The sequence below is a fragment of the Tursiops truncatus genome, chromosome 9 (assembly GCF_011762595.2).
Source record: "Tursiops truncatus isolate mTurTru1 chromosome 9, mTurTru1.mat.Y, whole genome shotgun sequence".
NCBI classification, from domain to species: domain Eukaryota; kingdom Metazoa; phylum Chordata; class Mammalia; order Artiodactyla; family Delphinidae; genus Tursiops; species Tursiops truncatus.
The window spans coordinates 18,971,119-18,991,459 of record NC_047042.1 but is presented as its reverse complement, the minus strand read 5'-3'; the positions used below and the strand labels follow the sequence as shown (position 1 = coordinate 18,991,459).

General features: G+C 37.0%; 1 protein-coding gene and 1 non-coding gene across 5 annotated transcripts in view; one reads left to right on the top strand and one right to left on the bottom strand.

The window, feature by feature from the left end:
* ORC5 (origin recognition complex subunit 5) overlaps positions 1–20,330 on the bottom strand; it is a 176,532-nt gene extending 156,202 nt beyond the window's left edge. For 2 of the 4 annotated variants that reach the window (XM_019940555.3, XM_033862919.2), the window contains exons 1-5: positions 20,157–20,327; positions 15,967–16,059; positions 12,794–12,994; positions 6,942–7,016; positions 3,545–3,656 (exon numbers count right to left, since the gene is read on the bottom strand). In XM_019940555.3, coding sequence (XP_019796114.1) covers positions 3,545–3,656; positions 6,942–7,016; positions 12,794–12,994; positions 15,967–16,059; positions 20,157–20,228 — 553 coding nt within the window. In that variant the 5' untranslated portion in view covers positions 20,229–20,327. Of the gene's footprint in view, positions 1–3,544; positions 3,657–6,941; positions 7,017–12,793; positions 12,995–15,966; positions 16,060–20,156 lie in introns of all 4 variants that reach the window. The other 2 variants (XM_073810186.1, XM_019940552.3) reach the window with 2 other exon arrangements.
* Positions 8,249–8,355, top strand: LOC117313692 (U6 spliceosomal RNA). The gene has a single exon (XR_004528276.1). It is a non-coding gene; the product is annotated as a U6 spliceosomal RNA (small nuclear RNA).
* Positions 20,331–20,341: the final 11 nt, after the last annotated feature.

Sequence of the window (20,341 nt, the reverse complement as noted above, 5' to 3'; positions counted from 1 at the left end):
GAAATACTCTCCTATAAATAACTAAAAACTGGACAAAATATAGAAAACAATTATTTTCAGACATCACACAATAGGCAACAAAGGACTGTGATACATGAGAAAAGTGAAATGAGGTGAGTCTTACCATCAGCCAGGCTTTCTAACTAGAGGTAATTTTAGAACTGTCGTACAGGAGAGTTCCAAAAGGAGCCCATTAATCTCAGTGAGTTGATAAGACACAGATCAGAGAAGAGAGAGCTAAGGTAGCTAGAATGTGCAGGGTAGAATACATGAGAAAAGGAAGCTATGCAGAGAAAGAGCCCCAGAAATCTGCCTAGACGTTGCCCTTGGTTCTTAGCTGAATAACAGTACTTATATGCATAGAGTAAAACCTCAAAAGGACAAGCAAGAACACCTTCTGGGGAAAAAACAATTACTGGAGAGCTGTTAAGTCAAACAATTTCCAGAGTTCAGACAGGGCTATAAACTGTTCATTTTGCCACCAGTAAGAATGGAGAAACTATACTAAATACATGGGGCATTCAGCAGAGAACCCAAAAGGACTATATCTTAGAAGTAGAGCTAAAATTAGCCCTGGAATAAAGGCTACTCTAGACCCTCTCTCCAAAAGAGCTTAAAAATAATCTCAAAAGGGTCACATGTACCTTCAAGTGATTTAAATGCTTAACTAGAAAAGAAGTCCAACATGCAACAAAAAATTTAATACCTGTCATTCAATCAAAAATTACTAAACACATGTGAAAGTATAATGGATACCCATAATAGAGAAAAATTAGTCAATAGAAACACCCCCACAACGAAAGAGGTAGTAGAATTAGTAGACAAGAACATTAAAACAACTAATATAAACATGCTCATATGCTCAAGAATATAACGGAAAACAAAAGCATCATAAAATTGGTAATGAAAATTCCACTGGGTTGGATTAACTGCAAATTAGACACTTGTAGATAAAAAGGTCACTGAACCTGAAGACACAGAAACAAAAGCTATCCCAAGTAAAACACTGAGGACAAAAAATGATGTAAAATTTAAATAAATAAATAAGAGATTCAGCAGGACAGTATCACGAGGTCTAACATTCATGTAACGTGGTCCCAGAAAAAGGTGTGGGGAGCAGAGTCGGGGGGAACAACAGGACACAGATAAAATATTTTTAGAAATAATGGCTGAAACTTTTCCAAAGTTAAAACTATACACTCACATATCCAAAAAGCTCAACAAATCTCCAGCAGGATAAACAATAAAAGGTATTTTCCACCTTGCCTTTTTATTTCTGTAAAGCCCAAATAGTAATATATTATAAGGTTTATAATAAATGTATATGTTAAATGTAGGACAAAAATAGCACTAAGGTTGTGAGGTGGGAAATTTTAAGTCATTGAGATTTTCAGATTGTTAACTAGAGAATAACTTAACTTATTCCGATTGATTCAATAACTAAACCAAAAACCTGATCAACTGCACTATAATCCACCTGAAGAAAAAAAAACAAAGCATTACCAAAAGATGAGCAGTCTGCGTGTGGGAGAGGGAAAACAAGAAATCCAAATTAGGGCCCTAGTGATACTGCTAAGAGGAAAGAGTGTCCTGAACATCAGATACCATATTTCTACAGATGACATATGTACCAAGTTATGATTGGATGACTTAGACACTAAGATTATCCTTTTGCCCTGGTTCCATGCTTACTTATTCTGACTATAATTTGGCTTATCAATTAATGCTTCCTTTTTGAACGTTTTTTTGTATGATTATGATGCTTCTGAATTATTTTAAAAAAACCTGATATGTTAAAGGCTCTAAAATTTAATAATCAGATGAACTTGGCTCCACATTATACACTTTTCAAAAATCTATTAGCTTAGGGCTTCCCTGGTGGCTCAGTGGTTAAGAATCCGCCTGCCAATGCAGGGGACATGGGTTCAAGCCCTGGTCAGGGAAGATCCCACATGCTGCAGAGCAACGAAGCCAGTGCACCACAACTACTGAGCCTGTGCTCTAAAGCCATGAGGCACAACTACTAAGCCTGCATGCCACAACTACTGAAGCCCACGCACTGCAACGAAGAGTAGCCCCCACTCGCCGCAACTAGAGAAAGCCCGCGCCCAGCAACAAAGAAAATACAGCCAAAAATAAATAAATAAATTTATTTTTTAAAAAATCTATTAGGGCTTCCCTAGTGGCGCAGTGGTTGAGAGTCTGCCTGCCAGTGCAGGGGACACGGGTTCGCGCCCCGGTCCGGGAAGATCCCACATGCCGCGGAGCGGCTGGGCCCGTGAGCCATGGCCTCGGAGCCTGTGTGTCCGGAGCCTGTGCTCCGCAACGGGAGAGGCCACGACAGTGAGAGGCCCGCGTACCGCAAAAAAAAAAAAAAAAAATCTATTAGCTTACACTTTCTAAAATTAGCACGGTCACTTTAATTATTTAATTATGTCCTCAAATTCTCTCCATCTCTGCTGCTTTGTATCCTTATTTTTATAAAATTTAATCAAATTCTACAATTCATTATAGCATACTTTAATTTCAACTTCACTTGAATACCAGCATTTTTTAATAATTTTTCACTAAAATGGGTCATGAAAAACTTTAACATCTAATGGTCACAAGAGAAGTACAAAGAAATTCTTTTTATGAAATCCTTTGATTTATTCATTTTCTTCCTACCCTTTTCTCTTCTCCTTGTGATTTTTCATATAAGAGGAGCTATTAAAAATTTAAGGGTTCCCTTCATCTGTTTTGGTTTCCTTTTTGTTATCTCAATTATCAAAGGCAGGAGGTGTTACCTGATCGCTGTTCTTGTGAAAACAGACAAAAATGTGTTGATCTTAATAATGAATGTTTGTAGCTGATCAGTTCACAGGGATAGTGTTTCAAGGTCAAGGAATGTTATTTTTTCATAGCCTCTAGTCATCTTATGCTTCAGTTATGATCTTTGAATCTGAACTATCATATTTGCACAGTAACAGCACAGTATTAATCTACAAAGCTACTCAGCAACAAAAAAAACTATTGTATTCTTCCAAAGATAAAAATTATTAGGATCTATGAAATTTAAGATTAAACACAAACCAAAAAGAAACAAGAAACACAAGGGCTAGCACAGTTGCTACTGTAAGAGTTACAGTAATGAAAAATGAGATTTATAAAATCAAAAGATACATTCCACATAGTACTTAACTCAAGTACATGGTATATAAAGATTTCAGTACAATTTTAATGTGCTTTGCCAATCTAAACAACTCACTTGTACGGATGTAATAATCCCACTTATATATACATCTTACTGTAGTGACTAAAAAAATGTGAAAATACACCTTTATTTACAAATATGTGAGAACTGCTCTTTCAAAAAAACGTTAATTATACAAGAACAACCTCTGTAAGTGCAGAAATATAAATAATATTTTATTTAAGATTGGCAGCAGACCATAATAGATTAAAACATCCAAGTATTCCCATTTGAACATGCTAGCTTAATCTTTCAAACAACAAAAACTATTTTACTGAATATCATTTATCAAAACAATGTTTTCAAATTTACCTATGCTATAATCAGGAAAATACAAGACAAATGGCTCAAAGCATCCAGTATTTGGACGAAACTTTTCCCAAACAATCTCGCTGAGAAAAATAACAGTCACATTTCTGTCAGTCTGTAAAAGAGAGATAAATAAAGGTAACTTTGCATTAAAAAATCTTAATCAGAACACTAATTCCATTTGAATTTTTCTTTCAAAAGAAATCCAGCAAAGTTCCAACATATAACAAATTATTTGCATACTAATAAGCCATATTTAGAAAACCCAATCAAGGAGCTCATCCTTGTATGCAAATTTTCAAACATAATTACTTAGAATTTCCATAAAACTTTTAGGTTAATCGACAATTCAGTTACCCATGAATACTAGGACAGTCACACAACGACTAATTTTATAGAAATTAAGAAACACATCTGCTTGAACGATTAAGACAAGAACTTTTTATGGAAATTTTCAAAGAAATCACATGCTTTATATCAATAAACCAAAAAAGACAAAACTTAACATCTCTCGTGATTAAAACGGCTATAGTACCCAGAGGAAAAAAAATATCAGTTGCATATTTTAATGTATATTCAAGATGTTGAGTATACATTAAAAACACAAACAAGTGTGAGTATCCAAAATACCAGTGTTAAGTAAACAGAAAACTTTTAAAATATATGTAGAAATTATAATTAGTATTCCAAAAATAACATTAAGAGAACAAGCTCAATGTGTATGTTATCCTTCTACAGAGTGGCCACAAATGCTAATTCTAATGCTAGAATTTATCTATAGACACCTGGCATTCTCAACACAAATTTTAATATTCCCATGTTCTTTTGGACCTCTCCCAAGTTGACAAAACAAGACATATTTGTTTTGTTCTATAACTATTCTTAGGACCCAGTCTCATACATAAATTACACTATACTTTGATGGTGATTTACTATTTATTGATTTCTAACTTATGTGTAACCTTATATTCCAATTTTCATTATTTAGAGAAATATACTTCTGGCTAACAAAGATAGCTGAGTTCAATAAATTAATAACTCCACAGAAAATGTAGCATCTTTACGAAAGAAAGGAAAAGATTTTTACTTTCAAATGCTTTTTGTCTATTAATTTTTAAGAATCCTTCAATTCATTTCCATAGGGATAAAAAAGTATGCTCTAAACACAATCTTGATTACAAAGCATTGAGTTGTTTTTGCTTTAAAATATGATTACCCAAAGGAATTTTATAAAGTCTGTTAAAAAAAATACTGAGAGGTTAAAAAAAATAGAGGCATTTATCAGTCTAAAAGGATTTTAAGGACTTCCCTGGTGGCTGAGTGGTTAAGAATCCACCTGCAGAGGACACGGTTTCGATCCCTGGTTCATGAAGATCCCACATGCCGCTGAGCAACTAAGCCTGTGTGCCACAACTACTGAGCCTGCACTCTAAAGTCTGTGAGCCATAACTACTGAGCCCACACACCACAACTAATGAGCCCGCGTACTGCAACTACTGAAGCCCATGCACCTAGAGCCCATGCTCTGCAGCAAGAGAAGCCACCACAGTGAGAAGCATGCACACCGCAACGAAGAGTAGCCCCCGCTCGCCACAATTAGAGAAAGCCCACACGCAGCCACAAAGACCCAACACAGCCAAAAAAACAAAAAAAAAGTATATTAATAATAAATTAAAATATATATATTACAAAATAAATAAATAAAAGGATTTTAAGTTGGGTAATGTTCTCATCTGTTCATCTGGAAGTACTTTCAGTGTACAGTGATATCTATCATAATTTAAACTTCATTTTAGTCTGATAAGTAATATAAAAAAATGTGAAATGCTTTTGCTATATTTCTCTTAAATGAAACACACATTTAAAAATCAAATATGCTTTCAGAAACATCAAAACAACAATCTTCTTTTCTGATGGAGTTGAGCTTACTATGAATCTTTTCATTTTCTTCAAATAACTTCCATAATTAAAACTAAAAAAAAGTGAAAGGCCTACGTACTGTGACAGGATGCATGATCAAAGGTCTAAGTACTGTGACAAGATAAAAACAGTGGGGCAAGTTTTACTGGAAGGGCGAGAGGACAGCAAGAATGCACTCTGGCTACCAGAGAGGGAGTCCTTGAGCAAAACAATGGGAAATAGTGGACAGATTTATGCAAACACACACAAGAAAAAATAAATAAAAAGAGAGAAAGAGACCTTTACTCAATGAGGATGGGTCCCTGAGGTCAGTAGTAAAATGCCAAGAGTTAATCCATGTGGGAAAGGCTAGACTGCATGAGGAAACTTCCACAATAAGTCACCAACAGCTACACTTACTCTTCTCTTGTCCTCTCCACATCTGCCTCTCAAGACTATTACTAAAAGAGGATTTTAGGAGTCAGCCTCAGGCACACAATGATTTCAGTGGCAATCAGTTGAGAACTTCTAGCAGTTTCTCAAATTTGAGTAATATACTTAACTTTTCAAAGGTGGAAATGCTCTAGGCACTGTCTCCCCAAATATTCACTTAATTATTATAATGTTCCTTAATACTTAAATAATACAGACATAAAACTAAGTAAGTATAAACTATTTATGCTCAAGGTACTTATAAAGTCATAAAACCACATATTTTTACTTATAAGTTAAATATAAAACTATAAAACCAGTAAAATTTAAATTGACATTATCTGAATATAATGAACATTACTGTTTTGCCTAAACTAAATCTTTGCTCACTTCATGAATATGGTACTAACAGGAAACAGCCACAGTCCTTTTGAGTTTAGCATTCCTATAGCAACTAGTATTGGTAAAAACCGAATTCTCTCACCAATTTCCTTTATTCAAACCACTACAAACTACTGCCTGTTGTTGCCATCATATTGCTATTTGGCTTTCACCTGACATATACATAGTAAGTCTCTCCCTGTTCTTTTCTCATTAGGCCATGACAATCACAGTAGAATTAGTGTTATTCAGGGCCAACACAATTTTAAGTTGAAACACAAAGCTCATTCTAAAAACTGAGCGGCTATGAGACAGAACATCAGATGATCCAGAACAGACCTATCATTCTTTAGATTACTGAAATGAAAATTTTAAAATTCTTGCAGACAGTTCAAAGTCTAGCCCATCTCCACAATTTACTCTAGCAAACACCTAAAATCCTTTAATAGAAAGCAGTGTTAGCCACTTCACAATCAAAAATAAAAGCTAAAATAGTTGAATAAGTCTTATTAAATCACAAATTGTTTTAACTTTGAAAAAATCCTCAACTTCACATGTAATAGAGAAATGCATATCAACTTTATATTAAGAGATTATTTCTCACCTATCAAATTAGCAAAATGAAAAAATGTGACAACACAGTTCTACTGATTAGGCCATAGGGGAAAAGAATTCATTCATCACTTACCAATTCTTGTAACCTAAGAAATCCAGGTAAAAGATATGCTTCCATATCTCTTAGATACTCTGCTTTATCAAGAACCTTATGAAAAAAAAAAGCAGTGTCAAAATTGATTTTAAAAGCCCTTTAGCAAAACAGTTACATAATATAATGCAAAATTATCTGAACTTCCCATGTTAAAAAAAATGGAACTTATGAATTAATTTTTTAAACAGTATTTACATTTGTGGAAGACATTTCAAATAGGTCAAATAAGTTAAAAAATGAACTACTAACAAAATGTTTCAACACAGATTTTAGAGAATGGGTCATAGTTATACTAAAATAGGTTTGTTTTAAAGATATACCATCAAAAAGATAATGAATGAAGATGCTCTAAGGACCTTTTCTTATAGGTATACAAGAAATAAAACTATGTGCATTTTTAATTACATTTAGTAAAAGATAAATGTCTACCACGTACCAATAATTACAAAGCTTTCTGACCTGACCTGAGAGATAGAAGAAAATTCTGAATTTCATCATATAAAACTTTTCTTGCTTGAACTTTGTAACTCGATACTAAACCCTGTTTAACTAGAAAACCGATCATGTTAAGAAAGATTTTTTTTTTTTTTTTTTTGCGGTACGCGGGCCTCTCACTGTTGCGGCCTCTCCCGTCGTGGAGCACAGGCTCCGGACGCGCAGGCTTAGCGGCCATGGCTCATGGGCCCAGCCGCTCTGCGGCATGTGGGATCTTCCCGGACTGGGGCACGAACCTGCGTCCCCTGCATGAGCAGGTGGACTCTCAACCACTGTGCCACCAGGGAAGCCCCAAGAAAGATTAAATTTTTGTTCAGTGTTATGATAATGCTACTGGGATTATGTCGCAAATTATAATCATTTAAATTAGGAATAAAATTAAAATGCAGGGAATATATTATTTCCCTGAATAGTCCAAATTGTTTTTTATCTGTTTTACTGATTGATAGCTTGAAACAATGTATGAGAGTAATCAACTTAAGATATTTCATTCCTAATTCATTTAGACAAAATAAAGCTAAAATTATCTACCACTAAAAAGATACAAATTAGTTTCTCTACTATGTATTCTCAATTGCAGTTTTCCCATCAATTTCCATTTTAAAACTCTCTAATACATGACACAGATTAATTCAAATAAACTGGTCCATTTGTATGCCCATTTTAATGCAAAACACAAAGCTGAAGCAATAAGTTAATAGTTCATTCTTCTAACTGGATACAATTAACCAACTGTAATTAATGGTTTTATGGTATTTTAATAAATGATCCTTCTTCAAAAGCAATTATCAGTGCCCGCTTCAGCAGCACATATGCTAAAACTGGAATGATACAGAGAAGATAAGCATGGCCCCTGTGCAAGGGTGACACGCAAATTCGTGAAGTGTTCCATATTTTTGCTAATTCACTTTGTTATACAGCAGAAACTAACACACCATTGTAAAGCAATTATACCCCAATAAAGATGTTAAAAAAAAGCAATTATCAAATAACTAATATTCAAAGAAGTTAACATTTTAATTCAGATTCAAACATTTTAAAAATAATTTACCTGAAGGTATTCTAATAGACTTGATTTGTAAGCTTGTTTACTGACTAGAAAACATCCTCAGACATCTTTCTGCATTATTTCCTAAGTGCTGAAACTTACCAATTCATATATTAGCTAGCTGAACGTTCTACGATTTACTCTAAATAATGTTCTATGCTAAACACCTGCAAACTTTTCCACCCTAATGTTTAGTCATCTAACAAATAACTTATCGAATGCCTACTTTGATCCACTGGGCCTGAAAAGTGAGTTGGGTCCTACTTATTCCTCATGGCTCTTTGCAGAATATTGATTCTCCCTCTTCCCTAAAGACACAACTTTGAAATTCTACTTGTTGGAGTCATCCAACACTCTGGGGTCATTCCTCCTTGGTCTTTAAATATTATAGCTTCTGACTATCACATCTCTAATATAACTCCTGTAGTTTTGGATATTTCAAAATCCACATAAATGACCTCCTTCTGATATGGTAGACTCATTTCCTTAAATCCCTCTCTCCACCAGTGATCTTGTTGCCTACGCTACCCAGTGAAAGATCAACTTATTTCCTACATCACTGGTTTCTGAAGTGTAGTCTGTGGCCCCCTGTGAGGTGAGGGTAGGGGGGTGTGCTGTTTCTGATACTCTTTCAGGAAGTTGGTGAGGTCAAAACTATTTTCATAATAATACTAAAAATTTATATGCCTTTCTCATCATGGTGACATTTGCACTAATGGTGCAAAAGCAATGGTGGGTTAAACTAGAGTCGTCTTAGCATAAATGAAGGTAACAGTGCCAAACTATACTAGTAGTTATTAATTCTTCACTATGTACTTGCTCTTAAGAAAAAAAAATTAGACTTTTGCTTCTAAGATGGAGTAGATGCACTTTTTCCTCTTCCTCCTAAGTAAAACTAAGAATCTTGAGTATTATATATAAAACAAATGGGGCTCTGAAAGGTGGAAAGAAGGAGGCAGACCAGCTAGGGACCTCAGGACCAGAAGAATGACAACTCACTTCAGAGGGTGAATTGTCTAAGTTGTCTTTTTGCCTCACATATCCCATTTGTCGAGCTGAATAAGCCGGCAACACAGGAAGGCCAAGCAGCACAGACCAAAAGAGCCCCAACCAAAACCTTACTTTCTCTAGCCAAAGGACCAGGAAAGGGGCAGCTTAGAGAAACTTCCAGGACTATGCACTCTCCAAGTTTTCTTTATAGAGGACATCAGTACATCACTGATTTCTTGTCTCATTTCTTTTTTTGTTTTTGTTTTTGTTTTGCCGTACGCGGGCCTCTCACTGCTGTGGCCTCTCCCGCCGCGGAGCACAGGCTCCGGACGCGCAGGCTCAGCGGCCATGGCTCACGGGCCCAGCCGCTCCGCGGCATGTGGGATCCTCCCGGACCAGGGTACGAACCTGTGTCCCCTGCATCGGCAGGCGGACTCTCAACCACTGTGCCAGCAGGGAAGCCCTTGTCTCCTTATTTCTTCATCCCCTAAACACTGGAGCACCAGAATACTCGGTCACTGGCCTCACCTCTTTTCTAACTCACTCACTCTCTCGGTGACCTAATCCTGTCTCACAGCTTTAAGTACTACTACTGTATGCTCAGAAGTCCAAAATGGTATCTCCATGTTGGACCTCTCTTGACCTCAGACTCAAGCATACAAGTGCCAACTCAACATCTCTACCTGGACTTAACATGCCCCAAACCAAATTCCTCATCACTCCTTCTCCCCCAGCAAGACCCCACCTGCTGCAGTTTTCTCCACTCGGATAATGACAACCTTATCCCTTCAAGCGCACAAAAACTTTTTTTTTTGAGTCATGCTTGACTTCTTTCTTTCTCTCCTCCTCCACACTCACTCTATCAGAAAATTCTGTCAACCCTACCTTCAAAATATATCCAGTCCATATCTTACCATATCCATTGATACTACCCCAGTCTAAGCCAACATGTTGTTTGCCTAGATTAATACAAATGCTTCATAACTAGTTGTATTAGTTTCCTAGGGCTACCATAACAAAGTACCAAAAACAGGGTGGCTTAACCAACAGAAATTTATTATCTCACAGTTCTGGAAGCCAGAAGTCCAAGATCAAGTTATTGGCAGGGCCATGCTTCCCATGAAGGTTCTAGAGAAGGACCTGTATCAGGTCCCTCTCCTAGCTCCTGGTAATCCCCTGCCTTGTGGCAGCATAACTCCAATCTTCATGTGGCATTTTCTCTATGTGCGTGTCTGTCTCTAAATTTCTTCTTTTTATTAGGACATCAGTCATACTGGATGAGGGGCCCAATCTACTCTAGTATGACCTCAACTTAACTAATTAGAACTGCAACGACCCCATTTACAAATAAGGTCATATTCTGAGGTAGTAGGGGTTAGAATTTCAACATACGAATTTTTGGAGGAAACAAATCAACCCATAACACTAGCCTGCACTAATGTACTCTTGTACTCTTCGTCTGATTCTCAAATGAAGAATCAAATGTACCTGTACCCTTCATTTGATTCTCAACATTACCCCTCTCCCCCTTACTTAAACTATATTCCAGCCAAAATGGCCTCCTTCATATTCTTTGAATACACAGGCATGCTCCAGTCTCCTCTGTATGCTCACGTAAATCTCTTTGCTTGGAATACTCTTTTTTCAGATATTTTCATGACTTGCCCCTCGCTTCCTTCAGGTTTCAGCTCAGTTATCATCATCTCAGTGAGATCTTCTCTGCCTTCCCACTTAGAAATAACTAGCCTCCCCCGCCCAGGGGATCCTCCCTTACTCTAATATACCACATCTGACATACTACATATTAACTTGCTTACTACATATCTTCCTCAATTAGAGGAATTAGCCACAAGTGGGCAGACACTATTTTGTCTCTGTTCCATCTCCAGTATCTAAAATAGTGCCTGGCACATAAGAAGTACTCAGTAAATATTTGCATAAATAAATGAACAAAATTAACATGTGGAAGGAACTGTTTTACACATTTAAGGAGATGCAAGAATGCATAAGATGTGGTCCCTTCAGTGAGTATAAACTTAGCCATTATGAGAAGGTATTATATTAAATTTTAATTTCAATTCCAGAGATAATCATTTTTTAAAATAAGGTTAAGGTGTTATAAAATCTCACTAATGTAAAACACATTATATATTTTCAGTTGTCTGCTAGTTATTTTCACATTGATGTAACAACTAAAACTTGAACTTAGCCAACCTAAAATCAAACAATTCATCTTTCCCAGACCTGCCCCATATATAATTGACAAGTCTGACCTTTGCTGTCTCTTCCATTTATTCTTTTCTGCATCTTCTGCCCCAACTCTAGTCCAGGCCCAAATTTCCTCTAATGGAAACAGTTACAAGAGCCTCAAAACCATCTAGCCTATGTCTTTCAATCCCCTCAAATTCACCTATTCAACATGCCTTCGCAGCAGTCTTCCTAAAGCATGTTTGTTGCTCTAGTCTTCACTACGTCCTTGCCTCTCACTGCCTAAGAAATGAAATAAAGCTTGTTAGTATGGTTTTCAAGACACTCCCTGATCTACCCCCACCCACCTTTCTACTCTTCTTTCTCTTCCTTCATACTTTAAACCCACTAAGACCAGGCTACTTGGCATTCCCTGGCCTCCATTCCCATCTGTATGCCTTTGCCTAATTCCCTCCACAGGAAATTCCTCTTCTTCAGTTTCTTCCTAATGATACCCGAATCATTCTTTTGGATCTATCTCAAATGTTACCACCTTATGAAGCCGTACCAGATGTGCCTGAATCAGTGCTTTGCATATCATGGTTATTACTAATCACATTCTATATGTAGTCATATGTGAGTACGTCATAGCTCTTCTACTAAAGTGAAGTTCCCTTTAGATAAGAACTACATCTACAGACTCATAGATAAGAGAACAAACTAGTGGTCACCAGTGGGGAGAGGGAAGGAAGGAGGGGCAACATAAGGGTAGGGGATTAAGAGGTGCAAACTACTACATATAAAATAAATGAGCTACAAGGATACATTGTACAGCACAGAGAATATAGCCAATATTTTATAATAGCTATAAATGGAGTATAACCTTTAAAAATTGTGAATCACTATGCTGTACACCTGAAATTTATCTCATGTTGTACATCAACTATACATACCTCAATTAAAAAACTATACCTCAATTAAAAAAAGAAATATATCTAAAACATTTTTATGTTGCATAAGCACCTTGTACAATGCACTGTACATAAGTCTCAAAAGAAAAATATGGAAATTGATCTAATAAATCAGTTTTCAAATAAGAGATGATACTTACAATATATACAGTCTGATCCTTGAGACTTTCAGCTTTGGTTATTTGTTTAAATAAGCGAACGAAGTCATTAAATGTTTCACAGGTTATTTGAGTAGAATATTCACCCTCTGAAGAACTAAGATGATTCAGCTTGTTTAAAATTTGTTCCAAAAGCAGCCTCAAGGTAAAGCATTCAACACAATTCACAAAGACATGTGGAAGCTGAAAACAAAAACCAAAAAAGTGTAAATAGAAAACACATATCCACAACAACGGCTCTGCTGGATATCCGCCATTTGCCCTTCTAAATCTATACCCCACCATTCTCCAAACTGCTCTGTGCCCCAGGAGGCTGACCACTACAGACTGCATCGCCCAGACTCATTTTCTAGCTCTTGCTCGATTCAGCCAAAGGGAAGAACCAGGAGACAGAAGCAAAGTGGTAAGAGAAAGAAGGTGAATATTCATTCCCTTGACTCCCACCCCCATCCCACAGCTTGACAGTGGCTGCATCTTCTATCAAAGGCAACAGCTCGAGTTGGGCAGCCTCTCATCAAAGGCTACACCTCTTGCTGGGGCCTGATTACAGCTCCTTCCTGTGCCATTCAGGTCTGAGAGAGGTAAAGGCTCTCAGCACATCACCATCCCTTATTGGTTCCCTTAACATTTCTTCAACCTTTGTAAAATATTATAGTCCCTCCATTAAACACACTTTAATTATTTGAGTTTTCATTTGTTTCCTACAGGGATTGAAAGCAAACCTGTATTTCCCGCTAAAGAATTCTTACAAAGAAACCCAAGAACATGTGAATGTTAAAATTCTTAGTGGGAATTTCTTACTTATAATTTTAAAATAATATTTTTAATCATGGACACACCTAAACCAAAAAAACATTTTTAAGAGTTAAAAACCAGAGTAATCCCCCTATAAGGACTTAGAACTAGCTCTTCATTTAGAGAACTATCAAAATGGAGGTAATTCCAGAAGTAACAAGGAAAAAAAAGATTTATAAATATAGTCTGTTCTCAAAATGAAATCACAAAAGCAGTACTGATCACTCAGAGGAAGACAGCGTGTGGCATCTGGCACAAATAATGGAACCTATAACTATTTTTAGCGACATTCTATAAATCTCACCCAGTAAAGAGGCTTTTCTTTCTCAGAGTAGCAGTGTAACTAAGGCTACATTATAGTTACTTAGGCACAATTTCACCAGCATTTTCTAACCTCCCTTACCCCCACTCCTTTATGAACTACAGTCCACAATAGCTCTGTTAAGACTGTGTTTACTGCTACCTGTGTGCTATCCATGACCTTTAATGGCAGCATATTCTAAATGTCTCTTTGTGTACCTATACCAAAAGTGATGATAATTATCATTACAATGTTTAAGCAGCAACAAAAACCAAGATACATTAAAAAATGAAATACAGCCCTTAACTATGGAACTTCCATATTCAGTTTTCATGCTTTTATTCAATATAGATATTTTTGGACACTTCATGCAGGGAGGTCCAAATGCAAATGCCTGAGCGAGGACCTTGTACACTCAGGTTCTGAAGCCTGGTATGAACCTCAAGCATCTGTATTTTAAAATGCACAGGCAAACTTCAGGATCAAAGGCTAAAATCCCTAAGTTGATGTATGCCAAGAACTGTGCTGGGAATAACCCCAAGAAACAGTTTCAAGCCAGGGAAACACAAACATTTATCACAGCTGAAAGGGATAAATATTACAACAGAATTAAGCACAGAGTGCTGAGGCTGCACAACAGAGGGGCATCTAACACCGCCTAGAGAGCCAAAAAAGGCTACCCAAAGTGTAAACACAAGAAAACATAGCAAAATAAATAAGCATTTGCCAAATAATAGGGTAGAAGAGTTGGAGTGAATGAGTACAAGAAAGCCATTCCAAGCAGTATGTGCCAAGGGTTGAAAGTAAGAGACAGCCAGAACTGTAAAATAGTTCAGTATGCCACACAAAACACACATACTCTGAGCTAGTTAGGACCGGGGGTAGCAAACTACAGCCTTTGGGTTAGCAACCTGTTTTGATATATACAGCCATGCCCATTTAGATAGACACGGTCCATGGCTGCTTCCACACTAAGGAGGAGTTGAGTGGTTGTAATATAAAGTACCTGGCCCGCAAGCCTAAAATATTTACTATCTGGCCCATAAGAAAAAGTTTGCCCATCCCTGGCTTAGGATATGAAACAGGGTGTGGCAATAATCACGAACAATAGCAGCTAAACTTTATTGAGTGCTTACTATATACTAAGTATTGTGGTAAGCACTTTTAATGTATTAACTCACTGAATTCTCACAATTCCAAATGTTGTCACTATTAGCCCTACTCTTCAGATGCGAAAGCACTAAGGGGTGAACCCAGAAGAAGAACATGAGTCTGCCAGACTCTATCTCAAATTCTTAGGCATTACGTTAAGAAAGATAAACTGAACTCAGCTCATGAAGGGTCTTATATATCAGGCAAAACACCCGAACCTTTTCCTAAATATCTTATTTAAGATTTTCATGGACTAGCTGCAGGGTGGAGAACAGACTGCACTTAGGAAACTGTTGTGGAAATAAATGAAAGAAATAATGGTAAATGAAACTCAAGTAGCAGCAATGGCTATGATTCAAGCTACATGGAGTCAAGACATTAATGATACAGAATCAACAGGATGTGTTTACTGTTCAATTTACTAAGAGAGTGAGGATAAAGAAAGAGTAAAGAGCAAGTTTAGACAACTGTGTGAATGGTGAAATTCACTGTTAGAGGCAATATGGGAAGAAGGGTAAAGGTGACATATTTAGTTTTGTACTTGTGGAGATTCAGACTTATCACTATCAATATTTCAAATATGTACAATAATGGAGAAGAAACAGATTTGAGTATTTTTAAAGAATGTATTATTATGTGTGTTTTCCCCCAAATATTATCATCCAATGAAAGTTAGAGTAATTTGGCTCAACTTAAAAAGTACATTCTAACATCAAGGCTCAAGTTATTTAACAATGCCTTCTGAAGCTTACAGTCCTTGAAGGTCTTCAACAAAAAGGTGGTCAGAAATGTTTTATGTAGAAGATATTCCTTCAGAGAAAGGTAAACTAAATATCTCCCAGATCCCTTCTATTTCTAGGAGTGTATGAATAAAAATCAATTAACACTGAGTTTGGGATATTCTTACCTCTAAAGTTTTCAACAAAGTTTGTGTTACATAGGTCTTTCCACTGGCAGTATGTCCATAAATAAAAATGGATGGAAAGCTGAAATGATGTCTCTAGCAGAGAAAAGACAAATATCAGTCTGCACGTACAAAACAGAAAATGAACATTCATCAATTTGTGACAAACTTTTCATGATAAAGTAAATTATTCAATCCAAATGATTTCAACAGTGAGCATTTAGTGGATTCATCATTATACCTCAAACCTACTTGAATTCAACTCTACTCTTTCTCAAAATTTCTGGAAAATCACATTTGGCCTATCTATTATATATGATATATTACTATACATATATATATTCAACCCTTTTTATTATTATACAGGTTTATATATATAAATGTTTGTATTTTCAAATTTGAGAGATTTAACAGATTTTTCAAGAATGATTTTGACCATACTTCATTTTTTTCTTAACCCTTTTTTATAGAATCTAAGCCCACAGGCTGCAACTTCAGTCTACATTCTAAAGCTTTTAAACTAAGCATATGTAAACACAGGACTAGAAAGAATTTCAAGAGTCCTCTGTTCTAAGGAAAACTTACAGGATAATTCTGAATTACGCTTACATTTACCTTGGCCTAAATGTGTACATTTCATCATTGTTTTCAATGATCAAATCTACACAGCATATATTTCAAAATACATATTCCCAAGATTCTCCTGAAGTACATTATGAGTCAGCAGCCTAGAGAAAAGTAAAAATTGTCAAACACCCCTATATTGGTCTGGTCAATACTACAAATATGTTTCATTCATTCAATGAACACTAATTAGACAGCTGCTAAATGCTGAAAACCATGATGCACTAAAGAGTACAAAAATCAGTTAGAGATAAAACCTGCTTTGGAGGAATTCACATACACTTAAAAAATAATTATAAGAAAATTGGATGATGCAATTTCCATGAAAAAGTAGAGTCTCTATGATCATCATCTACCACTACAATAGTACAGTTGACGCTTGAACAACACAGGTTTTGAACTGCTTGAGTTCATCTATACATGGATTTTTTTCAATAAACATATTCGAAACAATTCTGGAGATTTGCAACAATTTGAAAAAACTCACAGATGAACCACATTGCCTAAACACATAGGAAAAATTAAGTATGCCATGAAGCGTAAAATATATGTAGATAATAGTATATCCTTACAAAGGCATACGGTGAATGATATTTAATATAAAATTAATAATGTGTTAGTTTTCTGTTTTATAACTTGCTCCCAAAGGATTACATTACCATACATACCATATGGTATGTCTGTGCCTCCCAGCCTCTCCCCTCTTTCTCTCCCTCTCCCTTCCTCCCTTCTTCCTACCCCTCCTTCCTTCCTATAATTGGAGAAACTGTGTATTAGCCTATCATCACAGGTAAGTGATTTTTCAAAAAAATGTAACCATGTGTTTACAATACTGTATTATGAATATGACTGGAATACTGTATGCCATGAAACTTTATAAGGGTTCATTCATTAGTATATAGGTAGGCTACCATGAAGGAATTCTATCCGTAACAGAAGGCTACCATAAAGCAATTATATCGCTGCTTCTTTGTTATCAACGTATGAATCATTATACCTGTAAATAGATATGAATTTCTTTTTCACATTATCTTTTCATTTTTAATGTCTAGTTAGTAATATGTATAACAAGCCCAGTGTTTTGTATTATTAAGACAATATTGATGTAGATATTGACAGACGATTCATCTTATAAACAAGGTAAACTAACAGTATTGATAAATACAGTATAGTACTATAAATTAGTTCTCTTCCTTATGATTTTCTTAGTAACATTTCGTTTCCTCTAGCTTACTTTATTGTAAGAATACAGAATATAATATATATAACATACAAAATATGTGTTAATTGACTATTTATCGGTAAGGTTATTAGCAGTTAAGTTTGGGGTGAGTCAAAAGTTACACACTGATTTTCAACTCCACAGGGGGTCAGCACCCCCAATTCCCACATTGTTCAAAGGCCAACTGTAGTCACAAACATTTATTACATTCTAGCCACCAAGTTACAAATTTCCTTTTAGCAAGACAAATCAGGAACTCAGATTTATACAGGAAAATACTTTCTAATGGCAAATGCCCATGGCAAGAGCAGCCCAACAGATTAAAAATGGATGTTTCATACAGATTCTTTTCTTAAGTTTATACATAACTCTCTTGTAAATTAACTAGCTCAAAAATTCTGTAACAAGAATTAAACGCATGCTTGCTGAGCATCTCTGCTAATACAATACTATATTTCACCTTGAAAGAGAAGCACAAGATATCCTTCAGGACACTTTTCCAAGCTACACTAAAACTCTCCTTTCCTGGAATCCCACCACACTTACCTGCATCCACTATTTGGTGCTTAATAATATTCCACCTTACATCATCTTTTCTACTGTTAACTAGAACTGTACTGAACTCTTGCACTGTTATTTAACCTTTCACCTTCATAAACCTAACATAAACTGTAATAAGCCAGGATCGGGCACAGTGCCTGGAACAGAGAAGGTGCTTACTAAATATTTATTTGCTGAATACATAAATGAATCTGCTAAGAAATATGAACCAGTTTTTTATAGATCTTTGCATCTCCTACATGCACAGCACCTTACAGAAAAGCGCTACTAAAATTGTTAAATATGACTTCTTCCTGTGATTTACACCAAATTGATATCACTCATCTCTATTTGCCAACATTCATTTTCAGGAGGACCACTTCTGTTTGTAGTGATCTGGGTTTGTCTACTCCAGGGAAGGAATGCATAAGGTACAACTAAGAAAATGTTTCAGTGATAATATTGATAACTACAATTAAAAGCATTATAACTGGGCTTCCCTGGTGGTGCAGTGGTTTAGAATCCGCCTGCCAATGCAGGGGACACGGGTTCAAGCCCTGGTCCAGAAAGATCCCACATGCTGCGGAGCAACTAACTGGCCCGTGTGCCACAACTACTGAGCCTGCGCTCTAGAGCCCTCGTGCCACAGCTACTGAAGCCCACGCACCTAGAGCCCCTGCTCTGCAACAAGAGAAGCCACCGCAATGAGAAGCCCCTCACGGCAACAAAGAGTAGCCCCCGCTCGCCGCAACTAGAGAAAGCCCGCGCACGGCAACGAAGACCCAACGCAGTCAAAAATAAATAAATAAAGTTAAAAAAAAAAGACCCAATGCCTTAAAAAAAAAACTGGTATTAAAAAAAAAGCATCATAACTAGAATACTGACTGAGGGTGCAGTCCCTGACCTTAGTTCCCTAACTAATGTGCCCCTTTAGAAGGAGGGTGGTACTTTTCTACTAATACTTCACAGGCCACCCCAGACTGCCACCCAGGTAGTTGGATGAAAGCAGTACTTATGAAAGCAAACCAGAGGTGTGAGGGAAGAACGTGAGTGTGACCCTAAACTCTCATTTACTCTCCTTACAGATGAGATCCAAGTGTGATCAATTCCAAGTCTAATTAATGAGTCTGAAGCAAAAGGCTCACTAAAGGCCACCAGAATATAATCAAAAACAGATTAAGTATGGAATTGATGAATGCTACCTCCTATGGAAAGGACTCCGCAGCAGTGTTCATCCAGAGGAAACATTTAACCTCTTCTCTTAGGCATCACCTGAACTGCTAGTCAAGAAGCCTAGACTAGACCTCTTCTGTGCTTTAACAACGCTGGAAAAGCCGCTTAAGTTTTAAACCTGAAGCACCGCGTTGGCCCTTACAGGTCTTGACAACTACCCATCCACACAGAACTTACACTAACTACCTCACTGAAACGTGAGGACTCACTTTTGAATAAGTAACACTGGGCAATCACATCTGTTGTATAAAATCCTGTTCAGCTGGGGTAAGAAGCAACTTCGAGTAGCTACTCTGGACTAACACCCTCTCAAAACCGTGGCATGCGTAAAATATCACGTCCTGGGCCAACGAGCCCTAGTGCAGGCCGGTCCTTCCCGTGCAGTTTAAGAGACCGCTCACAAATTACTTTGGGTGAGGAGTGGGAGAGACCTATAACACCCCCTACCTCAACGCAAAAGACGGTCTACAGCCCCTCAGTCAGAACGAAAATTTAAAAATTGGAACATGTCGCAAGACCACGGAATTGTTTGCCTCCGGGATTTGGAAGAGAAAAGATAGCTGGACTACAATACCTCTCCAAACAGGGACTGCAAGGTGGACACTTGGGACTCGCGACAAAGCACCGTGTTTTCCAGGTGAGGCATGCTGGCGGTTACCAAATTACAGAGCAGCCCGCGGCCCGCTCCGCGTTCACAGCCGCAGCCTCACCCACGCTCGGGTCTCCGCGCTCTCGCCGGAAACGGGACTCTCGGGCTTG